Here is a 26630-nt window from a genome sequence, read left to right as displayed (position 1 = left end):
CTAACATTATAAGCTGAGTTGCTGTCTTCTCCACTAGACTTACGTCTAATTTCTTCATTCAAGATCGAACCCCTCACACCATCATATGTGAGATTGGGGTTATTACTGAGAGAAACAACCAAAGTCTCCCAAGAGTTAGGCAATGTCATGATCAAAAAGATCGCCCTCAACTTATCATCAAAATCCAAACTTGCATCCTTAAGTTGATTTAAAATGCCAGTAAATGCACTCAAGTGCTCAGCTGCAGGCTTGGACTCATCCAGCTGCATATTCACCAACTTGCGCATTAAATGCATCTGATTAATAGGTGTGGTGATCTCATAGATAATTTTCAACTTCTCCCATATTGCATGACCAGTGTCTAAACCCTTAATGTCTGTCAAAATGTCATCAATGACACCCATCTTTATATAAGCCACAGCCTTTTTATTGACTTTGGCCCAATCCGCCTCAGACATTTGTGCGGGTTTATCCTTTTGCAAAGCATCCTCACAATCCTTTAAGAACAGTATGCCCTGCATACGATCTTTCCAAAGATCAAAGGCTTGACCATCAAATCGCTTGATTTCCATCAAACTTTTAATGTCAGAACTGGAAGAAGTTGCAGCCATTTTTATCACAAGTATAAGTGTAAATGCATTGAACTGCAAGAGCACAAGCTAAATCAGCAAATACACTGCTGTTCTTGCATAACCAGCAATAATCCTCTGCGGTTTTTACATAAACCAGCCACTGCACAAGCAAATAATGCAGAAATTTATCAAATTCTGCATAAAATCCCAAATTTCCAGGTCCAAATGTGCGTAAATGTCAGCCAAACTGACTCAGCTGAGCAAAATTACATCAATACATGAAAAGCCCCAATTTTTCTTGGTCCAATGCCAAGAAAATTTACTCGGATGAGCAAAATTTCAACAAATTTGGAAAAATCCCCAATTTAATTGAGGTCAATGCGCACAATGTCTGCAATTTCTGACATAGATGTCACTGTCAAGCATAAACAACATCAAATCTAGGAAAAGCCCCAAATTTCCAGGCTCAAATTTGCACAAATCTGAAAACTGTGCTTCCATGCGCGAACCCCCGTCAATAAGGGGCTGCTTGCAGGAAATTTAAAAAAATGAAGGAAAAATGCCTGAAAAAGGTGATGAATCTGCTGCCATTGACCAGCCGCCTGCTGTCGTGACCTGGAAACTGTCGCCAGCCTGTCGCCTGCTGTCGCCTGATCAAACACGACCTATCCTATTGCCGCCTGATGAAAAAGACCTGTCTTGCTGCTGCCTGATAAAAAAAAAACCTGTCCCTGCCTGCCAGGTCAAAAACGACCTGTCGCCTGACTGAATCTACTGTCGCCTGTCAAAAACGACCTGTCCTTGCCTGCCAGGTCAAAAACGACCTGTTGCCTGACTGAATCTGCTGTCGCTTGTCAAAAACGACCTGTCTTGCTGCCGCTAGGTCAAAAAACGACCTGTCCCTGCCTGCCAGGTCAAAAACGACCTGTCACCTGACTGAATCTGCTGTCGCCTGGTCAAAAAACGACCTGTTGATTTCGCGCGAGCGAAACACTGGAGATGTCTCACCCGGACTCCGAGGAGCGCGAGTACCTTAACCGAAGCTCTGATACTAGTTGTTGGAGTGCGCGGGTAGCGGAAGCGTGAAGATTTGCAACAGAGGAAGTGAGCAAGTGAGTGAGAGTAAGAGTAAGAGTGACGAACTGATTTGGGTATACCAACAATGTGTTGGTACACAAAGAATAAAATGTATTTATACTTAGGGCCCGTAAGGGTGCATTCACATATACAACATAACAATACATGTGTAAAATGCACGGAGGTGAATAAAGGACCTTTACATCCCAACAACACATTTGATTAATAACTTAATCAAATGTTATTAGCAAGAGTAGAGCATTCTCAAAATTTCATGTCCCTATGACAAGCCTTCCCCTTGAAATCCTTGCAATCATCCTCAATTGCACTACATTATGCCAAAGGAAAAGCATACTGCATTGAAAGTTCCATAAGGCATCATAGTCACAACATTAGCCATTGTTGTCCAACCATGCCACATGCCCCAAACCTTGCTGAGAATTTCCAACCAACATAAATATGATATAAATCTGAAATATAATCCAAAATTGTTGCTAGAAACCCATTGGATGCATCCATAACCAAGGTTGTCTTCGTATGTAGTACGAACTGATTCGTACAGTACGATCTGTATAGTATAGTATGGTATGTATCCATACGATTTAGTACCAAAACATAGGCTCTTTTTGGCCACTCTCATTCTAGTCTACAACTTTATTTTTTTCTTTCTTATTTCTTTTTTTTTCTTCTTTCTTTCTTATTTCTCTCTCCCAAGTCTCTCTCTCTCTCTCTCTCTCTCTCTCTCTCAAGCTTCTCACACCCTCTTTTTCTCTCAAGCCTCTCTCTCTCTCTCTCTCTCTCTCTCTCTCTCTCAACTATAGTTGCACTAGTACCACGTACGAAAGGTTTCATACTGTACCATACTTAAGGTACCGTACCTTATGTAATAGCACCATAAGGTACCACCTTAATGGATATATCTTTTTCTATTCGAACTGCACCTTGGGATGAGCTAAATGCTCCTTATATTAATATGATTCTCCCATGAGATTTAAACAATTTTTCTCAACCTTCTCTCTCTCAAGCCCACACATTTAAAAAAAAAAAAGATCATTCATGTATGATGTATCTACTTCCATCTATGTAGTTGTAAGTTGTAGGTACCAGTAGCATATATTACGCATGCAACATTAGATTTTGGCAATTTACCCTCAAGTATTCATCTTACATACTCTCATAGCATTGCTATTTAGACTTGAAATATCTATTCTATTATCTTTAGGCCAAAATAATCAAGGTTTTTTTTTGTACTAATATCCTACCGTACCTTATCAAATCTTAAGGTACCATTTCGTACTGTATTTTATTGTACCGTACTGTACCCTACCTTTTGTACTTGACAACTATGTCCACAACTCATGTTTCTCAACTATTCTCACTTCAGAACCATAGTAAAGTATATTCTCAGCATCAACCATGGCTGAAATTGTCAATGGCCTTTAGTACATGTTGCTGTCCATGGAACCAGTTGTAAACCATTGAAAATTGAGTATCAATTGATCATAAACTGATCGCAGAAATTGGTCACTAATCAATGCAAAACTGATCCCAAAAGTGACCATAAACAGTTCTCAAACTGATAAAAAACTGATCAGAATTTGATCTGAAAACTGAGGCAAAAACTAATGCCCAACTGATCATAAATTGACGCAAAAGTATAGTTTTAGTGCCCAGGTGAAATTCATACTTATCTACATACATCTCATAGTGACTAGTACACTGAGTAGTGACCTCATGGCAGACATACTATCAGCACAGTACCTTGGATGCACGCTGAATACATTTGAGATCCACTACATACAAGAGTTGTCCACAACTGGCAAAGTGGAAGTGCTACCTTCCCCTTGAGCATCAGACAATACTCTGGGAACCCATGCTTTGTTGAACTTGTCTGAGCCTGAACTAAAGTTAGCTCTAACTAAAAGGCATTTAGGAAAAGCTGCAACAACTGAGGATGGTTTGCCAAGTCATTCTCTTCCATCCACTTTGTATCTATTTGTCAAACAATGCTGAAGCTTTACCAAGAAACATATGGAAACTTTACCTCTAACTTTACTTGCCTCAAATCCCCACTAGACTGTAGGCCTTTCTTCCCCTTAAGCATTGCGATGCTTTATAGTTTCACATTGCTCTGATTCCAACTTAACTAATATGCAACATTGCGTCTAGTTGACCAGTCTCTTATGTGTACCTGACATGCTAAGAGCACCAAATGCACTAGGAAACATTCTTGTTTGCACAATTTGGACCATTGCAATGTGACTCTGGATGGAAATTTGCATATTACCAGCCATACCAAGATACATTTTCATTCATGCATGCATTACTAACTACAATTTTCCTAATGACTAACACTATATGGAGTATTTGCCTCTAAAACATTTCCCTTGCATCCTTGCATGGGCAAGTTTTGTTGAGTGGCACCCTTTTGAATTGATTTTCAGAATATTAGCTCTAAAAACTAGTTTAATTTTCAGCCTAATTGAACTAATTTTCAGAATATTAATTTTGAAAACTAATTTAATTGTTAATACTTGCTTAGAAAATTAACTATATTAGCCAATAATTAAATTGGCTGGTCCAATTTGTCATCCAAGTGTTCCTAAGCATTTATCTGTGAAAAGTGGATGCAGCAATGAAAGCGTTTACGTATATTGAAATAGATTGTTAAACACAAGATAGAGAGAAAAAAAAACATTGAAAAATAAGAGAACTCAGATGAATGCATGGGAAATAGAATCCATATACCAAGACATGAGAGAGTCGCGCACAATAGTGAGTCATTGGTTGCATGGGTATTGGCATTGGCTCCTCTCTCCAATAGGACCTTGAAGGATGAATACACAAATTGCGAAGGAGAAGCATAGAATATATAGGCAATAAATATGCCATAAATAGCAGTTGCTCAACCATCATTAAATGTTGGCAGACTGGCATCAAAATGCCTTTAAATGCTGTAACCAACCTTCCTTCTCGGAGAGGGTGGTAATTTCTTGATTAAGCACTTAATTACAGCAATAAAAAAATAAAGATAAATTGAAATGCACAATTTATCTTGATAATCTTGGATATTGGACACTCTATTGGCCTCAAAACTGGCGTCCCTTTCAGTATTTCTTTAACTTTGATTGCTAGTGGAATGAGTACAAGTTGAGATTCTCAATTTCCTTTGCTGTTTCAAAAGCCCCTTGTTGTAATAACAATCCGCAAGAAATTCAAGCCATTTGCCCATTGACTTTTCACCCAGGACTTGCATAATTGGAACTACAAATTGGCCAAATGCTGCCCCAATTTGCAATGAATGGGCTGACACCTGAATTCCCTGACAATTACAAAAATTTCATGTGCAGAATTCAGTGTATGATGCCTTCTCCTATTGGCACAGGTCCCAAGGTGGCTGGCAAACCCTAGTTTCTACAAAAATTTAGGGTTTACAATAGAAACCCTCTTGTTGTTCACCAGATATGGCTGAGATTTGCTCCAAATGGCTGATAAATGCTAAGATCTTTTGAGAAAGTACTAGTGAAGGTGAGAGAAAGCCAAGATGAGAGAGAAATCCAATTTTCTTTGCAAGAAAACCCTAAAATTTGCCTACTACTTGCTCCAACTTGCATTTAATGTAGTCACCTACTACTATCTCCAAAATGTTGTCACCTAATCAGCAATGTTGTTGCCAGCCCTTGGAAGGTGTCTCCTTGCTGTCCCCTGCTTGTTGAGGCCCCCAGATGGCTGTCTTCTGCAGTAAATTGTTGTTCTCTGATAAGAAAATGAAGCAGCAACTAGACTAGGTCCAAACTGACACCCCTAACCCCCAAAACCTAGATGGTATAACTTATCGCAACTTTTGCCTTTGACACCCACTACATCCTCGAGGTCCTTGGTTTGTTATCATGAAATAACTACAATGTGCATCACATGTGCTTAATAACCTTGCACATTTGATTAATAACTTAATCAAGTGTTATCAACAAGATTAAAGCATCTCAAAATTTCATATCCTTGTGACAAATGCCATAAATAATGCACCATTAAAATGTCTAAAATAAGTGACATGTGCCTAGCCCAATGTAGCATGCACAGATTCTCACATGAGCCAACATATCTGCTAATACCCTCTCTCAGATCGTGGGTGAGCTGATACAATACAATATACAATGATAATGTCCCATCATAGTACATTCAACAATGTCTACCAAAGTAGAACCATGGATATCCAAGGAGTGGATGCGTAAGCCACCACCAAGCTACCTTGGAGAGAACTTGATATCAATGTTGATTCTACTAGCTCCTGAAAATAGAGAAGAATCATAGCAGCTTTCAATGATTGTCAATAATGTCTCATTGTAGCATACAAGACAATCCTATCAAAAATGCCTTTCAACATGTGATCATGATTCTCTGCCTTTGGGTAAACTGCCAAAAGTGTCCCATCTTGTGAGCTCAAACTAGGAGCCAATCTTGCTCTTTGTCAAATACCAGCCCATCATGAACTTAAATGTCAATCCCATCTCCAGGATTTGAACCCGCCAGACTTCAATTTATATGTCAAGGATGTCCATCTTTGAAGCATGTGCACTTATATACCTGTATAGATGAGGTTTAACTGCCCTATCTCACCACCCTCTCACATTTCCTCTCTGGCATTGGAGAGTCTTCAGGGCTAACCGGATTACGTGTACTAGACAATGGAAGAAGGAGGGGCGGCCAAGCCCTTTCCTTCGATCGAAAGACAAGGATCCCTTCCATGCTTTGGCTGTCACCTTGACCGGAGGATTTGAATTAGAGTCTGAGGAGGAGGATGACTCAACGAATGAGTCCACATTGTGCTTTTTTTTCTACTTCTTATTCCTCGAAGACGCTAACTCTTTACAGTCCTTCCATAAGTGTCTCTTTTTACCACAATGATAACACTAGGCCTTCAACTTCTTCTTCTTGTCACCCCTCTTTGAAGCTACAAGAGTCTCATCAGAACCTATATAATGAGACAATAGTCTATTCTTATAGATGCAAAGATGCCTCATGCTTAAGCAACATGAAAGACGTATGGATAAACGCAGATGTTTACACCCTCAAAGCATAGGCCATACCATCAAACTCCGAGGGAAGTGTCACGGGGGTATGAAATTTTAAGATGCTCTAATCTTGATGATAACATTTGATTTAGGTATTTATCAAATGTGCAAGGTTGTTTAGCACATGTGATGCACATGGCAATTATCTCATGGTAACAAGCCAAGAACCTCAAGGATATAGTGGGTGTCAAAGGCAAAAGTTATAGTAAGTTATGTTGTCTGACATGTACTAGGTGGTACTTGGTGCCAGATTTTGACCTAGACCAATTTATTAGCCACTAATGCCAATGATGACATTAGAGACTAGACGTTAATTAATTAATTACCAGCCTAAGGGTCAATAACTACTCGGGGATACTTGAAAGACAAATTGGTCTAGCTAATTTATTTATTAGCTAGTGGAATCAATTTTATGAGCACTAGAATAATTATTAAATTAGTTTTCAATTTTAATATTCTGAAAACTAATTTAATAAGATGGATATTGTTGGAGAATGACATTAGAAGGCTGCCAATTGACAAAACTTGCCTATGCAAGTGGAAAAAAGTTTAAAGGGCTGGTGGAGGTCTATTCCAAGCATTATGAGAGAAAAGAAGGTTATTAGACAACAAGGAGATGCTACCAATGTGATTTGCAACCACCATGGACCAGTCCTATAGCAAGTGACAGCAATTTGGAGCCCTCTAAGAAAAAGTGACAACCGCCCAAGGTTCTTCAGGTGCAAGTGACAGCATACAAGAGGGGGTAGCAATCTTTCTGGTGGTCCTAACTTGTAGATGATAGCTTCTATGGCTATTTGAGGAGGATAGTAATAGTTTTTTAGCATTTCTTTAAAACTCTAAAATTTCTCTCTACAGCATTCTCTCTCATTCCCCAACCATCTCTCAAGTTATCTTGGCATCAGTTTCCAAAATTAGAAATTTATTTTCTACCAAACTTTTTAATTCCTTTCTTTTGACCGGGGTTCACACGTGGAAGCACAGGTCACGCATCTGTGCGAATTTTGAGCCCAAAAATTTGGGGCTTTTCCGAGATTTGACATCGTTTATGCCTATTAGTGATTTTCGAGTCAGAAATTATAGACATTGCGTGTGATGACCTCAATTAATTTGGGGATTTTGCAAAATAAGTCAAAATTTTGCTCTTTCGAGCAAAATTTCTTGACATTGGATCCTATAAAATTTGGGGCTTTTGCTGTACTGGTGAAATTTTGTTCAGCTGAGTCAGATTGGCTGAGATTCGTGCACACTTTGGACCCAGAAATTTTGGGGCTTTTGCAAAGTTTTATGAAAATTTGCTCCGTTTTATGCTCTCCGGAACATGTATTAATGCAATTGGGGCATATTTGATAGTGAAATTTTGGGGCTTTTGCTGAAATTTGTGGATTTTGGCAAAGTTGAAGCATGAAATGCACATTGGAAATATTGCAGAAGCAATCTTGTTGCCATAAGTAGAGTGATTTGAGCATTTTTATCTCTTGCGTCTGCGATTTTGGAGAAATTGCAGAGATTTCTTGGTGTTTTGTGTATCAGAAGTTGATACGAGCACATATGTATGTAGTACACATGTTGGACAACTCCCATTGAGTTGATGTATTGCTGATTATTCATATTGTAGCAGTCTCAGTGATCATTTGCAGATCTGGGATTGTTGCAGATGTATTTTTGGTGATATTACTGAAGTGGGAGTTACCTTGCAGTGATGTATGCATTTAATGTATGCTGAAATTGCAGTCATACTGCTGAAAGTCATTTGTTCTACTGCTATACATGTACTTGGACTGAATCTTGCTATTATTTGCTGAAAATTTGGGCTGAAATCAGCTGAATATTCAGCTAATTTTTGCTGTCATAAATTGCAGCATTGAATTTCCGGTGTATTGCTGAAAAATGGCTGCAAATGCTTCTAGCAGCAATGACACTAAATCCCTCTTTGAAATCAAGAGGTTTGATGGCACTGACTTGTGGAAGGATAGGATGCAAGGCGTTTTGTTTCTCAAGGACTATGAAGATGCTCTCTTGGAGACTAAGCCTGTAGCTATGACAGATGTGGATTGGGCTAGACTTAACAAAAAGGCCATTGCATACATTAAGATGGTGATTTTTGATGATGTACTTACAGACATCAAGTGTCTTCATATAGGTTATGCTATATGGAAAAAGCTTAAGGACACTTATGAAAATACAACTCCTGTGAATCAAGTGTATCTTATGTGTAAGCTTGTGAACATAGAGTTGGATGAATCTAAGCCAGCATTTGAGCATTTGAGTGCCTTCACAGGGGTTTTGAGTCAGTTGGTGTAGAACTCTAGTTTGGTGGCTTTCGATGATAAATTGAAAGCTATTTTCTTATAAATGACTTTGCTTGACAGCTGGGAATCTTTGGTTGTGCCACTTAGCAATAACCTTGCTTTGACTTTTGATGGTGTTAGAGGTTCAATTCTTAATGAAGAAATCAAAAGAAAGTCTAGTGGTGAAAGTAGTGGCTCAACTTACCATGTAAGAGGCAAGTTTGAATGCAACTAGTAAAGGCAAAAGCAAAAGCAAAAGCAAGGGCAAACAACAGGGTGTCACATGCTATCAGTGTAGGCGTTAAGGGCATAAAAAGCCCGATTGCCGGTACTTCAAGAAAGAGCAAGAAAGAAAGAAACAACAAGGTAAGAAAAAAAAGGATAATAAGAAAGATGATGACAACTCTTCCTTAAAAAAAGTTGCAAAGCAAATGTTGCATCTAGTGTGGTCATTGAAGAGCTTCTTGACACTGAAGAGATACTTGTTGTAGCCTCATGTAATGATGTAGATATTATGGCAACAACAGGTGATATGCACATCACCAAAAAGGAGGTGATTGATGCCTTACTTTCAGCTCATAATGAGATGTCACAATCATGGATAGTGGGCATCAGTTCCTCTTTTCATGTTATCCACTCTTTGGAGTCATTTTCTGAATACATTGCAAGTTGCCTAGGCAAGGTTTACTCGGGTAATAACTATGCATATGAGGTAGAGGGTGTTGGCACCATTCACTTGGCCCTTGAAAATGGCCAAGAGCTGATTTTGCAGGATGTCAGATTTGTATCTAGCATAAAGAAAAGTCTACTATCAGTTGGGTAGCTTGATGTTAAAGGGTATTTTACTACCTTTGGTGGTGGATCTTGGAAGGTCCGTAAGGGCTCTATATTGATTGTTAAAGGCAGCAAAAGGGGGACTTTGTGGCACAAAAGACTTGGTCATATGAGCCGGAAAGGCCTTCAGGTTTTCTCCTCTTTAGGGGGATTCGATGTAAAAGGCTCTGGTCTTGAATTTTATAATGATTTCTTATATGGAAAACAAGTGAAGTCTCCTTATTACTCTCGTGTCATTAAGAAGTCTAATGCTCTTGACTTAGTACACTTTGATGTGTGCACTATGCCTGTTAATTCGTATGGGGGTGCACGGTACTTTGTTACTTTCATTGATGATTTCAGTAGAAAGTCATGGGTGTATGTACTTAAGAGCAAAAAGAAAGTGTTGGATGCTTTTAAAAAGTTTCATACTTTTGTTACCACACAGAAAGGGTTTAAGTTGAAAGCCATAAGAATAGATAATGGGGGTGAGTATGTCTCAAATGATTTTAACAAGTTTTGTGAGATGCATGGCATTAAGAGGGAGTTGACAACCCCTTATAATCTTGCATCAAATGGTGTGGCTAAAAGACTTAATCGCACACTTTGTGAGAGAGGCAGATGCATGCTATCCACAACTAATCTCCCGCAATAGTTTTGGGGAGAGGCTCCTTAAACTGCAGTTCATGTATGCAATCGCTCTCCCAATCGTACATTGGAAAATGACATTCCTGAAGAGGTATGATCTAGCAAACCTGCTCTGTAGCTTGTGCCTCAATCTCGCACTTCATTGCGCACTCTCTATCCTTCAATTGCAATAGCCTGGAATCCTATGTTCATGCTCAAACAAAACACATTGAGATACATTACTGTTAAGAAATAAAAATCAAGAGATGGTGGATGCAAGTCATAAATATGATACATAATTGGAATGAAAGATTGTAACTCAAGTGAATTAGGTTCCAAGATTGATTAGCTTGGACTGATAAACACAATCTTGATTAGACACAAAAGAGAAGTACTATATATTGCATTTAAATAAGAGCCAAGTACATGTTTTCATAGCCTTTGGGTAGTTCCACTTTCCTCACTGTGCTTATAAGATTCTGAGTCTTTCTCCTAGAGCATACATCATTTGTTCTATCTTCCAACATCCCCCCTCAACAAATAAGTTCCTACACTTGCTAGCTTTTGCCCTTTCATTCTTTTGTCTTTGGTTGGACTTCGTCAAAGGTCCCACCTCTTGCATCTTCTTTTCCACCATCTCCATCTTCTACATCATCTTTAAATAGATCTCATAGGTCTTTGCACATGAGATAATATATGATTTTCTCTTTTCATGCATGGAAACTTTCATAATTAAATTTGGCTATTTCCTCAAGATCCATCATTTTTAGATAAGATGGTCTTACCCCAAATTTATGGTACACTTGGGCAATATCTATCCTTTTAGAACAAAATTGAGAGTTTACAAAGGTTTAATCAATGAAGCATTCCACACACAATAGCTTTCCATAAGAACGTGAATCGCTTTTGGGATCAAAATCAATTACATCCAATTTGCAAGGAGAAAGAGAATTTTAACTGGCAATGTGAACAAGATTTTGAGAGTGAGGGAGAGGGTGTGAATGGGATTTAAGTTCAACTGGATTGAGAAGTGAGTAAGTGTAAAATAGGCTTGAATGAAAGGCTCAATTAGATAAGGGTTTACCTTAGCTTAGATAAAGAAAAGCTTTTAAATCTTTTCGTGAGCTGAAAAGCGTGAACTTGGCGGCGCAAAACTCGTTGTACTCAATCTTTGTAGGGACGTTCTCTTAGCAGCAGACGATGGATTTGTGGAGGCTACACAAGCTGCTCAAACTCTCTTTCTTTCTCTCTATCTTTGTGTGACAGAAATAAAAGCACACCCCTTGCTTAGCACCTCCAATATGAGCTTTGAACCGAGCTTCTTAATAGAACTAGAAATCACCACATGTAGCTTGGGAGATTGAGATGGGGAGTAGATGGTTTGATGAGTTGGGTAGAGAAGAGGATAGGAGAGGGAATGGTTGAAGAGTATGCTCACTAGGTGCCTAGCTCAGCCAGCTGTGATACCATGTTAAGAAATACGAATCTAGAGCTAGATTGACTATGGTGGATGTAAGTCATAAACACGATACATGATTGGAATGAGAGATTGTAACTCAAGTGAATTAGGTTCCAAGATTGATTATCTTGGACTCAAAAACACAATCTTGAGTTGACACAAAAGAGATGTACTATATATTGCATTGAAATGAGAGCCAAGTGCATGTTTTTATGGCCTTTGGGTAGTTTCACTTTCCTCACTTTGCATATGGAATTTTGAGCCTTTCTCCTAGAGCATACATCATTTGTTCTATCTTCCAACAATTACCACTATGTCAAAGAGAGACACTATGCAGGAGAGATTAGTTTGATGTATGTCCCAAATACTAGAATGCTGTAGACATTTTCACCAAAGCAGTTTCTCGTGAGAAGTTTGAGGCTCTTGGAAAGTCCTTGAACTTGCTACCCTTTGGTGATTGATCTTCCTATACTTCCACCACATCGGCACTGCAAGGGGTGTTAGAATTTGCTATTTCTATGGGCAGTGCCCAATGTTTTAGTTAGTTGGTTTATAATGTGAACACAACTAAGTTAATAAGTTGTGTCAACCGCATTTAGAGTTAGTTCTAGTGCCTTTATTGATGACCCATGCAATTGGCCCCAATGACAATCATAGATTTTTCTGTGCTGTGAAACCATCGTGAGGGCTCCGTGCTCTTCTCCATACCTCGTGATCCCTAGAGCAATCCCATATATTGTGTCTCTGCGTGTCCTCTAGCTCCCCACATCTACCACAAGCAACTAGGTCTGGCTTTTTTAAAGGGCATAAGGAAGGCCTTCAGCCATCCAGGCTGACCAAACATGAAATCTGGCTATTTCCGACCACATCCCAATAGGTTCAGATGGACCAGCCACATGCCATGAGGCTGTGACCCTCCAACCAAACATTCAGTCCCACGGCCTATTCATGTATGCCCTCTGCATCCAGCTTACCATCGGTCTTATTGAGCAACCTTTCAAACTACCCTCTTGCTATCCAAGACCAATTGATAGGCCACATGCTTGCAACAGCCACATCATCAAGCACAAAATCATCAATAGATAGTGCAATTGCCAAACCCAAGTTGTCAAGCACAAAAACTTCATTGCTGTCTATGTCCTCACATCACCAATCTTCTTGATCTTTGTTGCTTTTTTGTGAGCTGTGCACCATCTTCACTGGATAAACATTGTCTGTACTTGATTCCAAACCAGGAATCTGAAACAAAACACTAAGCCCCTCTTGTTTGCACATGCCAATGTCACTTTTGCATGCGTTCAGTTTATGTCCGTAACACTCCCCCCCACTAGAAATACACTTCTTTTCAGTGGCAGTGCTGTCCTGTAACAAGTTTCTTGAAGTATCATAAAGTGGGGAGTACCCACAGACATCCCTTGAATCACTGCTACCGTCACAATGCCAATCATTTCTGGCCTTGTATTGATCCTTCGGTCTAGAGCTGTCCACAAATTGCCACAATCCTGGTCTCTCTGGGCCAGCATAGATTCTCTGAACCACAAGTGTCCATGATCTTGGGTAGCAACTCTTGTCAGAGTATTAGACATCCTTGGCCTAGCATCAAACATTAACATCAATGTTTGATGATAGAAAGGAAATGGTCACTAGCTAAAGTGACACCCCCATCAAAGGTGATTCCAATATGGCTAGAAATCCTACCACATCACATAATCACTCCTAGATACCAGCTCCTAGTCACATCCCTGCAATTGAATTCCAGAACTCTAAATACAAAACACTAACACCAACATCCCCCAAACAGCTGCTGAAAAGTCAATAGATTCCAAACAAAGTGTTTACAATATTCTTTTCCATTTTGATAAGCACCAAATTATTGCCAAAGAAAATACTGACATATTGTTAATGATCTCAGAAGATGCACTTCATCGTTTGATTGAAGGTGGCTGGTGCATTGATTAATCAAAATTAGACGACATTATTTCTTAAAGACCAAAGGAATTGCAAGAAGCAATTTCGTAATCCACAAGAGTTAAAGCTATCTCATATGTGATAATAGTGGGTCAATGAGTCACCTCACTAATACTTCATTGTATGGAGTAATACTAGTTACATTGGGGTTGCTTATTCACCTGCCTTCCCCTACAAGTAGTCTCACAACATTATCTTTGTTTTAGTAGCAGTAACGGTCCTATTGGTGGAAGAAAGAGCCTTTGTACTAGGAAGCCAATGCACTCGGAATGTTAGAATTGGATGTGCCGTTACACTTTATATTGGCCTTCAGCACATTCAATCAATCATCTTTCAGCCTCCCAGCTGATCCAAAATGTCATCATGTTTTGGGAATAGCAAACTTTCAAACTTATCTTGTCGAGGGTTCAAGAAACATTGCATGTTCTACGTGTCTCATCTTTTTAACTGAAAGGAAAACTGGAGATGGTAAATGCTCGCTTCCTTATCTTTTCTTCTTGAGATCAACTCAACCACAACTCTTCAACTGATTTAAGTCATATTTTATGAACAATCTATCATGAAAATCAGTCTTCTTTGAAGTTCTTATTTCACATTGGACACCTAATATGTAAAAAGACCATTTACATTGTAAAACATAATACATGTGTGCACACACATATGTGTCCATGTGCACATGTGTGCATGCGTGTGTGATTGAAAAAGGTTAGAAGGATTGGTAACCTCTTACGCCCCTTGACCAAAGTATTCCATGCACTTGTCAAAGCTGGATCAACATGCCATGATGCACCTGATCGAGTAGGACCAATGACCAACCATCTAAATGGAGGTCGCTCTTCAACATCCAGAAAACTAAAAAGGTCTTCCTTAAAGTATTCTGGCACTTCATAATCATCTAGCAGGCCTGGAGCAATTTCTCCAAACTGTATCACATGGCAAAAACCATGAGAATGGGATAGATAAATTCCACCAAGGATGATTTAATTTAGATCATGCTAAAGGTGAACATTTCATTCTTCAAAATCAATTCCACAGAGTATGAATGTTGCAGAGATTCAAAGTGTCTTTTTTTCCACAATGGGAACAAGAAAAAGGATGTGATCATTTACAAGGCCACTCATGACCACTGGAAGTTTGCAGAAAAGTAGATTAGTTGGGAAACAAGTGTCAAGCCCAAAGGCAATTTAGTGGGTTACTTATTGGTTGTTGTTGGGGCAGGGTAAAATTTCACATTTTTTCACAAGAAAAGAGAAATCTATCAATAAACAGTTCAGAAAAACCCCAAGCGAGCATACAAGGTGAGATATGGGACTCCAATGACACATCGAAAGATGCAAGAAAACTCTAATACAAGGGCCAATTGAAAAGCTAACTAGGCAATCTACAATGCCTGTACCCTTTAGGTGTAGCTAATTATACTACTAAGAAGAAATAACAATGAAGTAAAAATGCTCAAAACTCTAGCTTGAGTTGTATGCAAATCAAATCAAATAGATGTAAGGCCTCCCAAATGTTGGGTTCAACAGTATGAGGGGAGAGAGAGAGAGCTCTTGCAAGTACACAACAAGCTGAATAGATTGATGTGATAGATGTTGTTGTAAGTACAATGGCTAGGCCTCATTGTATAGGCCTAGGATTTCCCCTAAACCTTTGGCCCTTATTAAATGTTGGGAGGTGTCAAAAGTATTCACACCTTTCTCTCTCTCTCTCACACACACACACACACTTTTACACACCTAAGGCATGTTCACTCATGGGGCCATGTATTAAACTAGTAAACCCCCCTTTAGGTCATGGGTGGCTAAACCCGTGACACGAAACATGGGTGGCTGAACCTGTGACACGAAACACATAAAGAGATGAAAATGGGAAGGTCTTACCTCAAAGAGGTAGTGTCTAATCCTGTACAATGATTCTGGAAAAGGAGATACATAAATGGGAAGGGTGAAACATGAGGATGGCATGGTCTACTAAGAAGCTCAAAGACCTAAATTAAGACATGGTTTCGAGATGCGTGTGCATGCATCAAGGCTGATTAAAAGCCGGTGTGACTCAAAGGAAATGGGCACATAACCAAAGGCCGAATATGCGGGTATAACTTCTAGGATCAACTCTTAGGTCATGCATAAAGTGGTTATAAATCCCCCTTGAAATGAAACTCCTAATAGAATCATAAAAAGAGAAATATATATGTGTTGGAAAGGTCTTAACGCCTGCATTGGCGTGACTAGTGTCTAATTCCAAACACGTTATTTACTTATTTATAATTTAATTCAAAACGCATATTGATAGGGTTCACCATTGCCAAAAGACAATGACTAAATAGATACACTAAGGGCCTTGTCGGAAGTAGTAGTTGGCTCATCAAGGTCACTATCACATAGGTGTGAGCAACGGTATAGTCAATGTGCTCTTTGTCATGCTGCTTGTCCCTCTTTTTGTACCATTGGTCAACAATATGACCAATACGCTTGCAATATTGGCGATTGGATGGTTGTTTCATTGGTATAGAAGGCTGTCAGTAAGGTTTAAGAAAACCTTATCACTATCGAGTTGATGACATAACAGCCATTGCACAAGATAGGCGGGTCAACGGACTAGAGGCGACAGGCACCTGGCTGGAGAAATGGCTCCACATAGACAGGTCACCAAGAAGGGGTGATGCAATGGAGATGTGATGCTCCACATATCTGTTATACAAGGATTGGCCGTAGATGTAGAGGTGCCAACAGGTAACAAATCTGTTGGGCAGCAGTAACATGTACTGGCAACATGGATGAAGATGGAGCATAATTGGTCAGCACACAAGAAACCAAGGCGCAGGAAGGTGCCACAGCAGTGGGCAGACAGCTTATCAGGAAAGGGGAGCACAGCTGGCGGGCTATGGTAGCACACAGTTCACGCCCAGTGCACAGTTCAAGTCAGGTGCACAGTTCAGGGCAGCATCTTGTTCTTCTTGGAGTTGGTGTGTAGTGCTAATGATAGGCAGCTGAGGGAATGTACGAAATGCAGTAGACGTGAGGTGAATGTGGTGGTGGGATGTGGCTCTGATAACACTGTTGGGTTCAGCAGCATGAGAAGAGAGAAAGAAAGAAAGAAAGCTATCTTAACCTCTACAAAAGGCCAAGTCTGCCTATGAGACCAAAATGTTACATCTGAAAAGTTAAGAAATTTTCCCAAGTCTCAAAATAGCTGTCATCTAATGCTATGGCTAACTAAATGGAAAATAAACAATAAACATTAGATAGCTGATGAGTACAAGATGATGTCTAAGCCGGATACAATGTGGAACTTCTCAATGGGCACTCTCATCCCAAAAGAGAGAGAGAGAGAGAGAGAGAGAGAGAGAGAAAGAGAGAGAGAAAAGAAAGATATATTAACGTCTACATAAGGTCAATGTGGCCTATGAGACAAAATCCAGAGTACATCCATGTCTAGTGTCATCTCATCAGTAAGGTAAAGATAACATTACAAATAAGTGGGTGGCCTAAGAAACAATACTGAAAATAACTATACGATGGGACTATACTAGGGTTGAACCATGTGTAGTGTTGTTCCATCGATAGAAAAGAAAAGGAAAGGAAAGGAGAACCAGATCTAATAGAACCATGTACAAAAGAGTGGTGAAGACTATGGGTTGTAGCTGATCTCAAGATCTGCACATGATCTCAGCTATGATGTGATCCCTAGCTGCTTCACTGATATGCATGGTGGTGAGTCTTCAGTGTCTTGTGATAATGGCTCTAATCCGGCTGTGTTGTGGCCTCCTCGGACGTGGTCCTGGTAGATGGGGTCGTCGTGCTCAGTGAAGGGAAATGGCTCTATCCAATGTGACTCCACGGCGTGGCCAGTAAGGTGTCTGGCAGGTTGGCTCTGTCTCTGCTAGGCTGGTAGTGTCAGTAGAGTCGGCTCTGTAGAAGAAGTCAATCACTCCTCTCTGTGTGTGTCCCTTTGGGTGAGCTGGCCTCCTGTCTCGCAGTAGTGCAGTTTGGCGCCTCTCGAGCTCCAGGAGGAAAAGACCAAGGCATCTCTAGTCCTCATACTCCATGACACGACGAAGGGGTCCAAATCCATCATGGAAGAGGCAGTGGTACCGTCCTCGTATGTCATAGTATACTGTGCATCTGCATATGTAGTGATCCTCTGTCTTAGGCCAGAATGGCCTATGAGACCATAACTAATACAATATACGTCATCATCTCTCATCAGAGAAAACAAATTATGTCTAAGTCTACATGATAGATTGAAATGAAAAATGACCATAACTAATACAACATACATCATCATCTCTCATCAGAGAAAACAAAATTATGTCTAAGTCTACATGATAGATTGAAATGAAAAATGAAGAATATGAAAAACTGAGAAGCTGAAACGAGTATAGAATATCTCCCTCTCAGTGTCTGGAATCCACCAAGACTTTGCAAGCTACCCCCACTTGACTCGACATGGTAATCTTCATCTATAACGAGCAATCATGATGCAAATGTGTCACATATGAGCATGCCTGCGTTGCTGAGCAAGAATCCTGGGGCATCGTGCTCTGCATAATGTTGTTGCTCTATCTACTGTTTTGCTACCTAATGATATCCCTCAATGGCACCTGTCAATAGGAGGTGTAGTGTCTAAGGTGGCAGTGGCCAGGGGATCATCTATACTGAAAAAGCCTGTAACTGCTCTTTGGAGGGGTGGATGTGATTAGGGTTGCCTCAAATCCCATAACAATGTTGCTCAGTGCCATTGGAGCTCCAATAAAAAAAGGCCTAGACATATTTGGTCCTCATACTTCATCACCGCCTCAATGGTAGCCTTCCTTAAAGAGGCAATGGTAGCGGCCTAGGATATCATAGTGTACAGTGCATCTAGAATGTAGTGTTCCACCATCTCAACCTCTCATGCACAAAGCTAGCACATCCTCTCATTTGCTGTAGCACGGCTCCATCGGTCTATCTCAACCATAAGCTAATGTGATGAGGTGTCGATCTGTCCAATAGCAACTCGAAGCCCCGTGTATATCTGGGCTTCACTACGAAATTATCATAGAAAAGTTGCAAGAAGTAACATTGGTATTGTGCTATCTTCGTGCCTAATGGGAAAGGAGGCTTGGACCAAGTGCTCTTTGTCTTTGAGGAGCTGCAATATCCTTTGGAGAAAGATGATTGCTTGGAATAGTGCCTCAACTACCATGGGTGCTCCACCCAATTCTGCTCAGATTATTTGTTGTGGTATTGAGGCTTTCACCCTTATCATATGTGCTATCATCATGACTAGCAGTCTCTCCATATGTTCCCAACCATCATAATGTTGTGCTGCAAGCCTAGCCTCTGAAGTCTCCTTCCATGAAAATTGTGGCCCTTTGAAAGTGACCCCAAGGTATACATATTGTCTAACCATTTCCACAAATTGACCGTCATACATAAAGTGTGTTACCCAAGCTGTTGAGGTGTTAAAGTCCATAATTTTAACCTTTCCAAGATTAACCTTGAGGCCTTTCTCTTCACAAAACACCTGCATGGCATCCAAATGTCGTTGTAGCTCCTCCGGTGAATTGGAGATGAAAACAATATCACTTGCATATAACAAAATTGGTATCAATACCCCAATCAAGCTGGCTCCCATACCACCCCACCTTTGTATGTAATCTGAAACCTCGTTAATATACAATCCAAATAGTAAGGGAGAGAGTAGGCAGCCTTGCTTTACACCAACTGCATAGTGGTCACGTACGAAAGGTACGATACGGTACAATACAGTACTAAATGGTACCTTAAGATTTTATAAGGTACGGTACGATAATAGTACGAAAAAAAAACTTGATTATTTTGGACTAGCTCATGCTCAACAGACTAGCTTGAGCTGATGCAGAGTCATAGATATATCAAGTGTACAAGCCTCTCAAGGCAATCTAGGGGGGATGGGAGCAAGAAGCCATGGATGTATCGCCATTTGGGGCTGCTTGCCTGCATCATGAAGAATAGGTCCTGGGTACCCCAAGTGCGCAAGAAATGAAAACGAAGCTCTTGACGAGCTTGAGACTCGCCCTACACTTGTTCCCATCAGCCGTGGAGAGAGTAGATGATAGAGATTCAGAGCTCAGCCAAAGTCAAATGTGCTGAAAGGTTCTCCCTGCCGAAAACCTCTTGACAGTGTGCCTTCCAAATGTGCCATCTAGTAAGACTCCCTATGATCTCCCATACCTCAGAGCGGTCTGCTATGGACTCTAGTACCTGGCGGCTAAGTAAAGCTTCCAGGCCGACCACTGCGCAAGACCCAACCTCAATGATGAAGATCGTATCCTACATCCTGGCCTCATACAGAAGGTGACGGCCTTGGCTGACTGCCAGCCAGCAAAAAGCTCCCCAGGAGATGCATCCAAGACTGGGTGCCAAATGGGGGAGAATGTAGCATGCTCCTCTCTACACGAGCTATGCCGCCTTGCATGACCAAAGGCAGTGCTTTGGAGTTTCCAAAAGCTGTTGTGGGCATCCTTTACACCCTCCATCTTGCTGCATCTCAGCAAGCCAACTCCCCACCGCTAGTCTTCCGTGTGCCAAAAGCCATAGGAAATACAATACCCTCCTTGGCCTCTAGCTGTCCCATAGACGACGCCAGAAAATCCGACGGAAGGCATTCGTGATGCTGTGCTCCGCCCAATATCCACTACATGAAGGCGCCTAATCCATGTCCTCCTGCATTAGTACATGTCTACCAATCCTGGCTGTGTACTCCAAGAACCTCACTGGCTTCTTGGCAACTGCAGTGGCCGGCCATAGCCACTCTCCAAGGTCCCACTCCAACTCATCAAGTGGCCTACTCTCCCATATCTAGAGGAGCCACTCTCGGAACTCCTTCCAAAACACATAAGGGTCTAGACGTCAAGTCTTCCCCTGAAGACCGACTACACGAATCCTCCTCCATGGAAAGATAGTACTCTCCTCATCCTACTCCCCTCTCTCCAGGACCAAACGCCCCTTCTTGTGCACGGTGCAGAGAATCCCCTAAGGGGCTCCACCTACTCTGCCTGTCACCCATGGTGGGATACTTGCCGGTGAAAATCTAGCGGTCCGTACCTCGCCAGGCTCTACCGTCTCTCGGATCGAGGGGTCAAGCCACTCATGTGGTATAATTGCATCAATCTCCCTTCTCCTAAGCTCCGCTCGTGTCTTACACCCTGATACCTGCTGCAGCACCTCCTTGTCTACCATCTTGTACACCTCCCGCCATGTCCTGATAGTGCGAGCGGGGCCGTGCTCCCAACCGGCCCACTAGATGTGGGGATGCTTGCCAATCTGTATCCCGTCTCTATCTCTGACCTAGGGGCTCCAGACCACCGGCTAGCGGTCTATCTCCTCTTAGCATCCTGGAGGGCTTTGAATTAGGGCCTTACGGAGGCCCTTTGACACACGCAGTAGGCTATGGAGAAAAGAGGATCTAGGGGGTGTGATCCGGGCCTCCGTGAAGATCCATCTCAAGGGTGGTCTCCAATCACCACCAAGCCTCGACCTGCACTCCTAGAGACCCTCCTACAATAGGACCTTCTAGGTCTGCCCTCCTGGTGTGAATCCGCGGACTACTAGCTTGTCCAACAGGGCCAAACTCTGAAACTCTGGGTCTATGATCCCAAGCCGTCCCTCAAACGGATGCCGGATGACAATCGCCCACGCCACCTTGGCCCTAGAATCCCTGGAACCGTCTAAACCGGCCCAGAGAAAATTCCGCACTAGGCAGCGGAGCTGTGCAACACAAGACAAGGAGAAACACCAGCACAAGGCGATACACCATGCCATCACTAGGACCACCTAGTTCACCACTAGGGCTCGGCCTGCTAAGGAAAGGTTGGGGGGTACTCCAGTATGTCAACTTCCGCTTGATAGAGTCCAGTACAAGAAGGAACTGCTAGGCCAGGGTGATGTTGATTCCCACCTGAAACCCCAGGTATCGGACGGACTGCCCTTTGCACACCCACTTGAATCCCAAGCGGATGCCCCACTCCGTGCTAGAGTCCGGGTCCATAAGAAAACCAACCGACTTTCACCAGTTGATTTTCGCTCCCGTTGCAATGCAAAACACCTCTAGAGCTAGTCTCACTCTCTCTAGCATCAGCTCATCATCCTCTACATATAGTGTTGTATTATCTGCATACTCTGAATCTAGCAGCTCCGACTCTTCTCTCATTGGAAGTCGAATGCCACGTAGCCCACTCACACGTGACTGGAGGAAGTAGGACATCGCCTCTGCAAAGAGTAGGTACAAATATGGGCCAGAGGATAACCTTGCCGGACCGATCTCTCCAACCTAAACTCTTCCTTTCTCCTGCTACTTATGAGAACCTTGCTAGTAGCTAACCTGTAAAGTGTAGAGACCCCTTGGATCCATGCCTGGGGGAAGCCCAACCTCACCATGGTGCCCTCTAAGAAGTCCCAATCCACCCGGTCGTAGGTTTTCTCGAAGTCCAGGAGAAGTATGGCCACCCCTGACCACTTTGCTGGGCCCACTCAGTTGCCTCGAAGAAGGTGAAGACATTGTCGAGGATGCTCCTATCCTAGACAAAACTTGTCTGTGTGTCATGAATGATGTCTGGAAGCACGAGGCGGAGTTGCCTACCTATCATCTTAGCCAATGCCTTGTAGGCTATTGACAACAAGGTGACTGGTCTCCACTGGGATAGCTCCAACCAATCTCCCCCTAAGGGGAGGAGATTGATAAGACCTGCCCGATAGACTCCTTGGCATTCGACCTAAGCTAAAAATCACCCGAAAAGCCGCTAGCAGGGGGTTCTTCACCACCTCCCAGTAGGTAGTGAAGAAGGCCTAAAGACCATCCTCTCCTGAGCATTTCTGCTCGTCCTGTGCATGGAAAGTCTCCTCTAATTTCTTCTCCATGAAGGGGTCTAGGAGGGAAAGACCCATCTCCTCTATGACGACAGACGAGGGCCTCTTGCTAGAAAAGGTGTCTGTAGTAGTCTGTGGCAATCTCCATCACCTCATCTGGGCTAGAGCGAATCCTCCCAGACTGATCCTAGAGGCTGCGAATCTGATTTCCTGAAATGCGAGCCTGATGCACCTTGAAAAAATCCATGCACATCGTGTCCCCCTTCCATGCCTAAAAAGCTGCTGAGGTCCAGAAGGAGAACTCCGAAGGCATGTCCTTGATGCCGGCGAGGGCAACCCGTGCATGCACCTCATGTGCGTGGAGAGTGGAGCCCCTTAGTGCCTCTTGGAGAAGTCTCTGTGTGGCGCCTAGGTCTTGTCACAGTCCTCTCTCCTTCTCCCAGCTCTGTTGCCTGGCCTATAGGGTTGCCTTCTGGAAAATCCTGCTCGACTTTGCTAGGACCTCTGCAACCTCCTTTGCGATCCTGTCCCTACTGCCCCACTTCCTAAACCAGAGCTACTCAATTTCCCTCTTCACCTTCTCCCTCTTGTAAATCAAGTCAAGGATTCGACACGATCGTGTGCCCAATGCTGACATTGGGGGTCAAGTGTCAATAGAACCGGGCACTGATCAAACAGAGTGGTAGAGGCCAACTGCCCTGCCTGGTCTCTGCGAGAACACCCCCACTCTCCCACATAGAACCTGTCCAGCCGCTCCAGCAAAACTCTGCCTAGTCGTCTGTATCTCCAAGAGAAGTCCAGTGACCTCTCCCTCCTATGGAAAGCTGGGTCCCTTCAAGCATCGCATACTCCTACTGCGAGGATGAAGACCTCCCATGTCTCTTACTCCTCGCCTACCATACCCTAGTAGTTTTTGTCTCTGCCTTGCTAGTCCTCTAAGGTTTCCAGGTTGTTGAAGTCTCCTCCAACAATCCAAGAATCCACCTCTGGGAGTCCTGCTGTGGTCTTCACCCAGAATCTACTATGTGCCCTAACCTCCATAGGGGTGTAGACATTGAGGACTCCAAGGCATGAGTCCCCAATATCCAACTTGATCCATAGAACCCTCCCTGCCACAGTTGCCCCATGATCCCGTACACAGGCGGTTAGGCTGGGCCAATAGAGGTGCATACGCCTCCACTCTTGCCGTGGGCAACTATGGCGTGCTCCTAGTAAATATGTGACCTGCCTGGCAAAACCTTTCCTACCTGGTGGGCCTGGGCGGGGGTGAGCTTGTGCTCCTACAGAAGTAGGATGTCTATCCGTCCAGCAAGGGCCGGCTGCAACTCCTGTCAAACAATCAACTTCCTGGAACCACGTGCCCCACTGTAGTGGAGACCATTCACATTCTGGGAAGCAAGGTGTAAGCTCATGGGGAAACCTGTGACTGACCGAACAGGCATCTGTTCGGTGTGGAAGCTGTTGATGAGGAGGAAGAACTATGGGGGATGCGAGTACGATTTGCCGCAGGCCTAGACGGCGAACTCCAGTCCCCCATGGTGGCCCTTGGGGGACCATGGGGGTGATAGATGCTCCAGGTGGTACCAACAATGCATCTATTGGCCACGCTGAGAGTCGTGACTCTGTACATTGGTAGAAGTGGGCGGCCTGTGCTAGGGGCCACTTGATCACATCCATTGCAGCTCTCCACTATGGAGGGGCTCGAAAGATAATGCTCAAGTGTGGGACCTTGGCACCAGCCCACTAGTTAATGTCCATCATGCAACCTGGCTAGTGCTATGCAAACAGTGCTAGTCCTCCCATCCACTGGGAGATGTAGTCCGCCATGCGACTCTTCACCTCCTCCCCTATTTGTGTTGTCGTCCAATCCCCTAAGTAAGAAGACAGAAGGAAGAAGGCGTGGTTTGATCCATCTAGTGGTGCTAGTAGATGGACCTTGTCCCTCCTTGACTTACGTACCACGAAGATCCCCATCTCCAGAGGTAGTGGGAACTCTCCGCGCTCCGCGACTCTCAAGTAGGACCATGGGCCACTGTGGAAGAAATCCTGTGGTAACAGGTGCGCTTGTCTCAAGAAAGTGTGACGGGAGGTGGTAGTGACAGATGAGTTGGTGGCTGTGTGGGGAGGGGAAGGGCAAGATTGCTGGTGAGAGGAGGATGTAGGTGTGTGTGGTTCATCACCTCCTGTGGGAAGGGGGGGGAGCACTTGTACCGGGTGCGGATCTGGGGGGGTGCTCGGTAGGGGAGGAGGTGGGGGAAAAGAAAATTGAGGGATGGTGGGGTGGTCGGAGGTACGTTGGCGAGTGAAGGGGGAGGGAGCTGGTGGCCCTAGAAGGGAGGGCTGTGAGCAAAAGGTCAATAGGGGATCCATGGGAGGGGGAGAGATGGGTGTGGGGACTGTGGGATCTCAGGTGAGATAGCATGTTGTGCAGATAGTGGATGTAGGGGACTGTGGTCTTGCCGGGTGGGGCGGGCAAGGGGGGGACTACGGGGTGCTCTGCCAAGGGGCGGTCGCTTACGCTCCTACTCCCTGTTGCCGTGGTTGTGTCTGAGCAGTTGATTGCGGCTTCCCTTGCCGTCCCCCCCCCCCCCCTTTGTCGTCTTTGGACCCATGTAAAACCGTTAGCGTCCACCAGCAGGCCTGTCGGCGGAGCCGCCTTGGCTCTGAAACGCATGCAATTTGTTGCATGATGCCCAAAGTCGTGGCAGCGCAAGCACTGCCCTGTTTGCCCAATCACAATGATCTGCTGTCTAAAGAAGTGACCTCTTGCCTTAATCTCCAAGAACTTTGGTATACTTTTTGTGTCTTTCATGGCTACTTGTACCTTTAGGACTCTTGCAGCTGTCATTGCATCTGCGAAAGAGGCAAGAAGAATTGTACCGAAGACCCGTCCAAAGTTTTTTACTAATTGGCGGTACTCTACCGCTAGTTCGAGGAAAAGTAAAGTGACTAGATGTTTGAGAAATCTAATATAGAGTGCAAATGTCTCCATTGTGAAGCCGCTATACCAAGGGACCATGTAAATGACCCCCGTCGTAGAGGCATAGGGTGAGCTCTCCACTAACTCACGAGCTGCGTCCACAGAGGTGAGTCGAACCATGAAGATCCCTTGGCCCATGAGAACTGCCTCCGCGATCTGCGTTGTGCCAATCCGCAACGTGGAATGGAGCCAATCCTGAAGCTGGGCCCTTGTTGGGGAGTCTCCAATGATCTGTTGACCAAAGATCACTATTTCTTTTAACTCTAGCTTTGTGGCACGAACGACTAAGAGTTGTTCCTCAGAGAGGATGATGCGCAAGGTGTTTGATTAGAAGGGCACTCGCAGAATGCGCCGGCGTCTGACTAGAGGTTTCCATTGTGCGTCCCTACTGAGAGCCTACCTATCGCGCTGCTTCGCTACCGGTGTGGGGGTTGCTGCAGAGAAAGGGAGCAACTGTGGGGGCGGGGGTGGGGTTGGGGGGGAGGGGGAGAGGGAAAGTACGAATGGTGGATCTGCTAGGTGGGACCGTGTGCTGCAGGGTAGAGGCGACAGGGGCAACACAAGGGGTTCTTAAAAGCCTCTTTTAATATCTCAGCTTTGCAATCAACATAGCCATGGCATCTTGGTTCTTTAAGCCTTTTCCTTCCTTCATCAATGGTCCAGGCTTTTGGTAGAGCAGGCGTGCCACTGAGTCGCAAGTGGGGGGAAAGTAGGTCAGGTACAGCTGGCTGTAAACAAGGGGTGCATGCAAGGGGGGCGGGCAAGGCAGTTGCTAGGCAGGCAAGGGTGCAGGCAGGGGGGCGACAGGATAGGCGGCACATGGCAAAATCAGGAGCGACGGCTAGGGCATGGGAACAACAGGCCACAGGCAAGGGAGCGGGTCGTAGGCCGGGGGGGGAGGGGGGAGGTTTTGGTGTTGGCGACGGAGGGGGAACAGGTG

General features: G+C 43.5%; 1 protein-coding gene across 4 annotated transcripts in view; it reads right to left on the bottom strand.

Moving 5' to 3' along the window:
* Positions 1 to 26630, bottom strand: part of LOC148041432 (putative glycosyltransferase) — a 154899-nt gene that overhangs the window by 18590 nt on the left and 109679 nt on the right. For all 4 annotated transcript variants that reach the window (XM_087679373.1, XM_087679382.1, XM_087679390.1 and 1 more), the window contains exon 6: positions 14603 to 14802. In XM_087679373.1, the coding sequence (XP_087535499.1) occupies positions 14603 to 14802 (200 nt within the window). The remainder of the gene's footprint in view (positions 1 to 14602; positions 14803 to 26630) is intronic.

This window comes from Lygodium microphyllum, chromosome 1, assembly GCF_053477565.2.
Source record: "Lygodium microphyllum isolate KBCC chromosome 1, Lygodium_microphyllum_v1.1.10, whole genome shotgun sequence".
Taxonomy (NCBI): Eukaryota; Viridiplantae; Streptophyta; class Polypodiopsida; order Schizaeales; family Lygodiaceae; genus Lygodium; species Lygodium microphyllum.
This window is presented reverse-complemented; position numbering and strand designations above follow the sequence as displayed.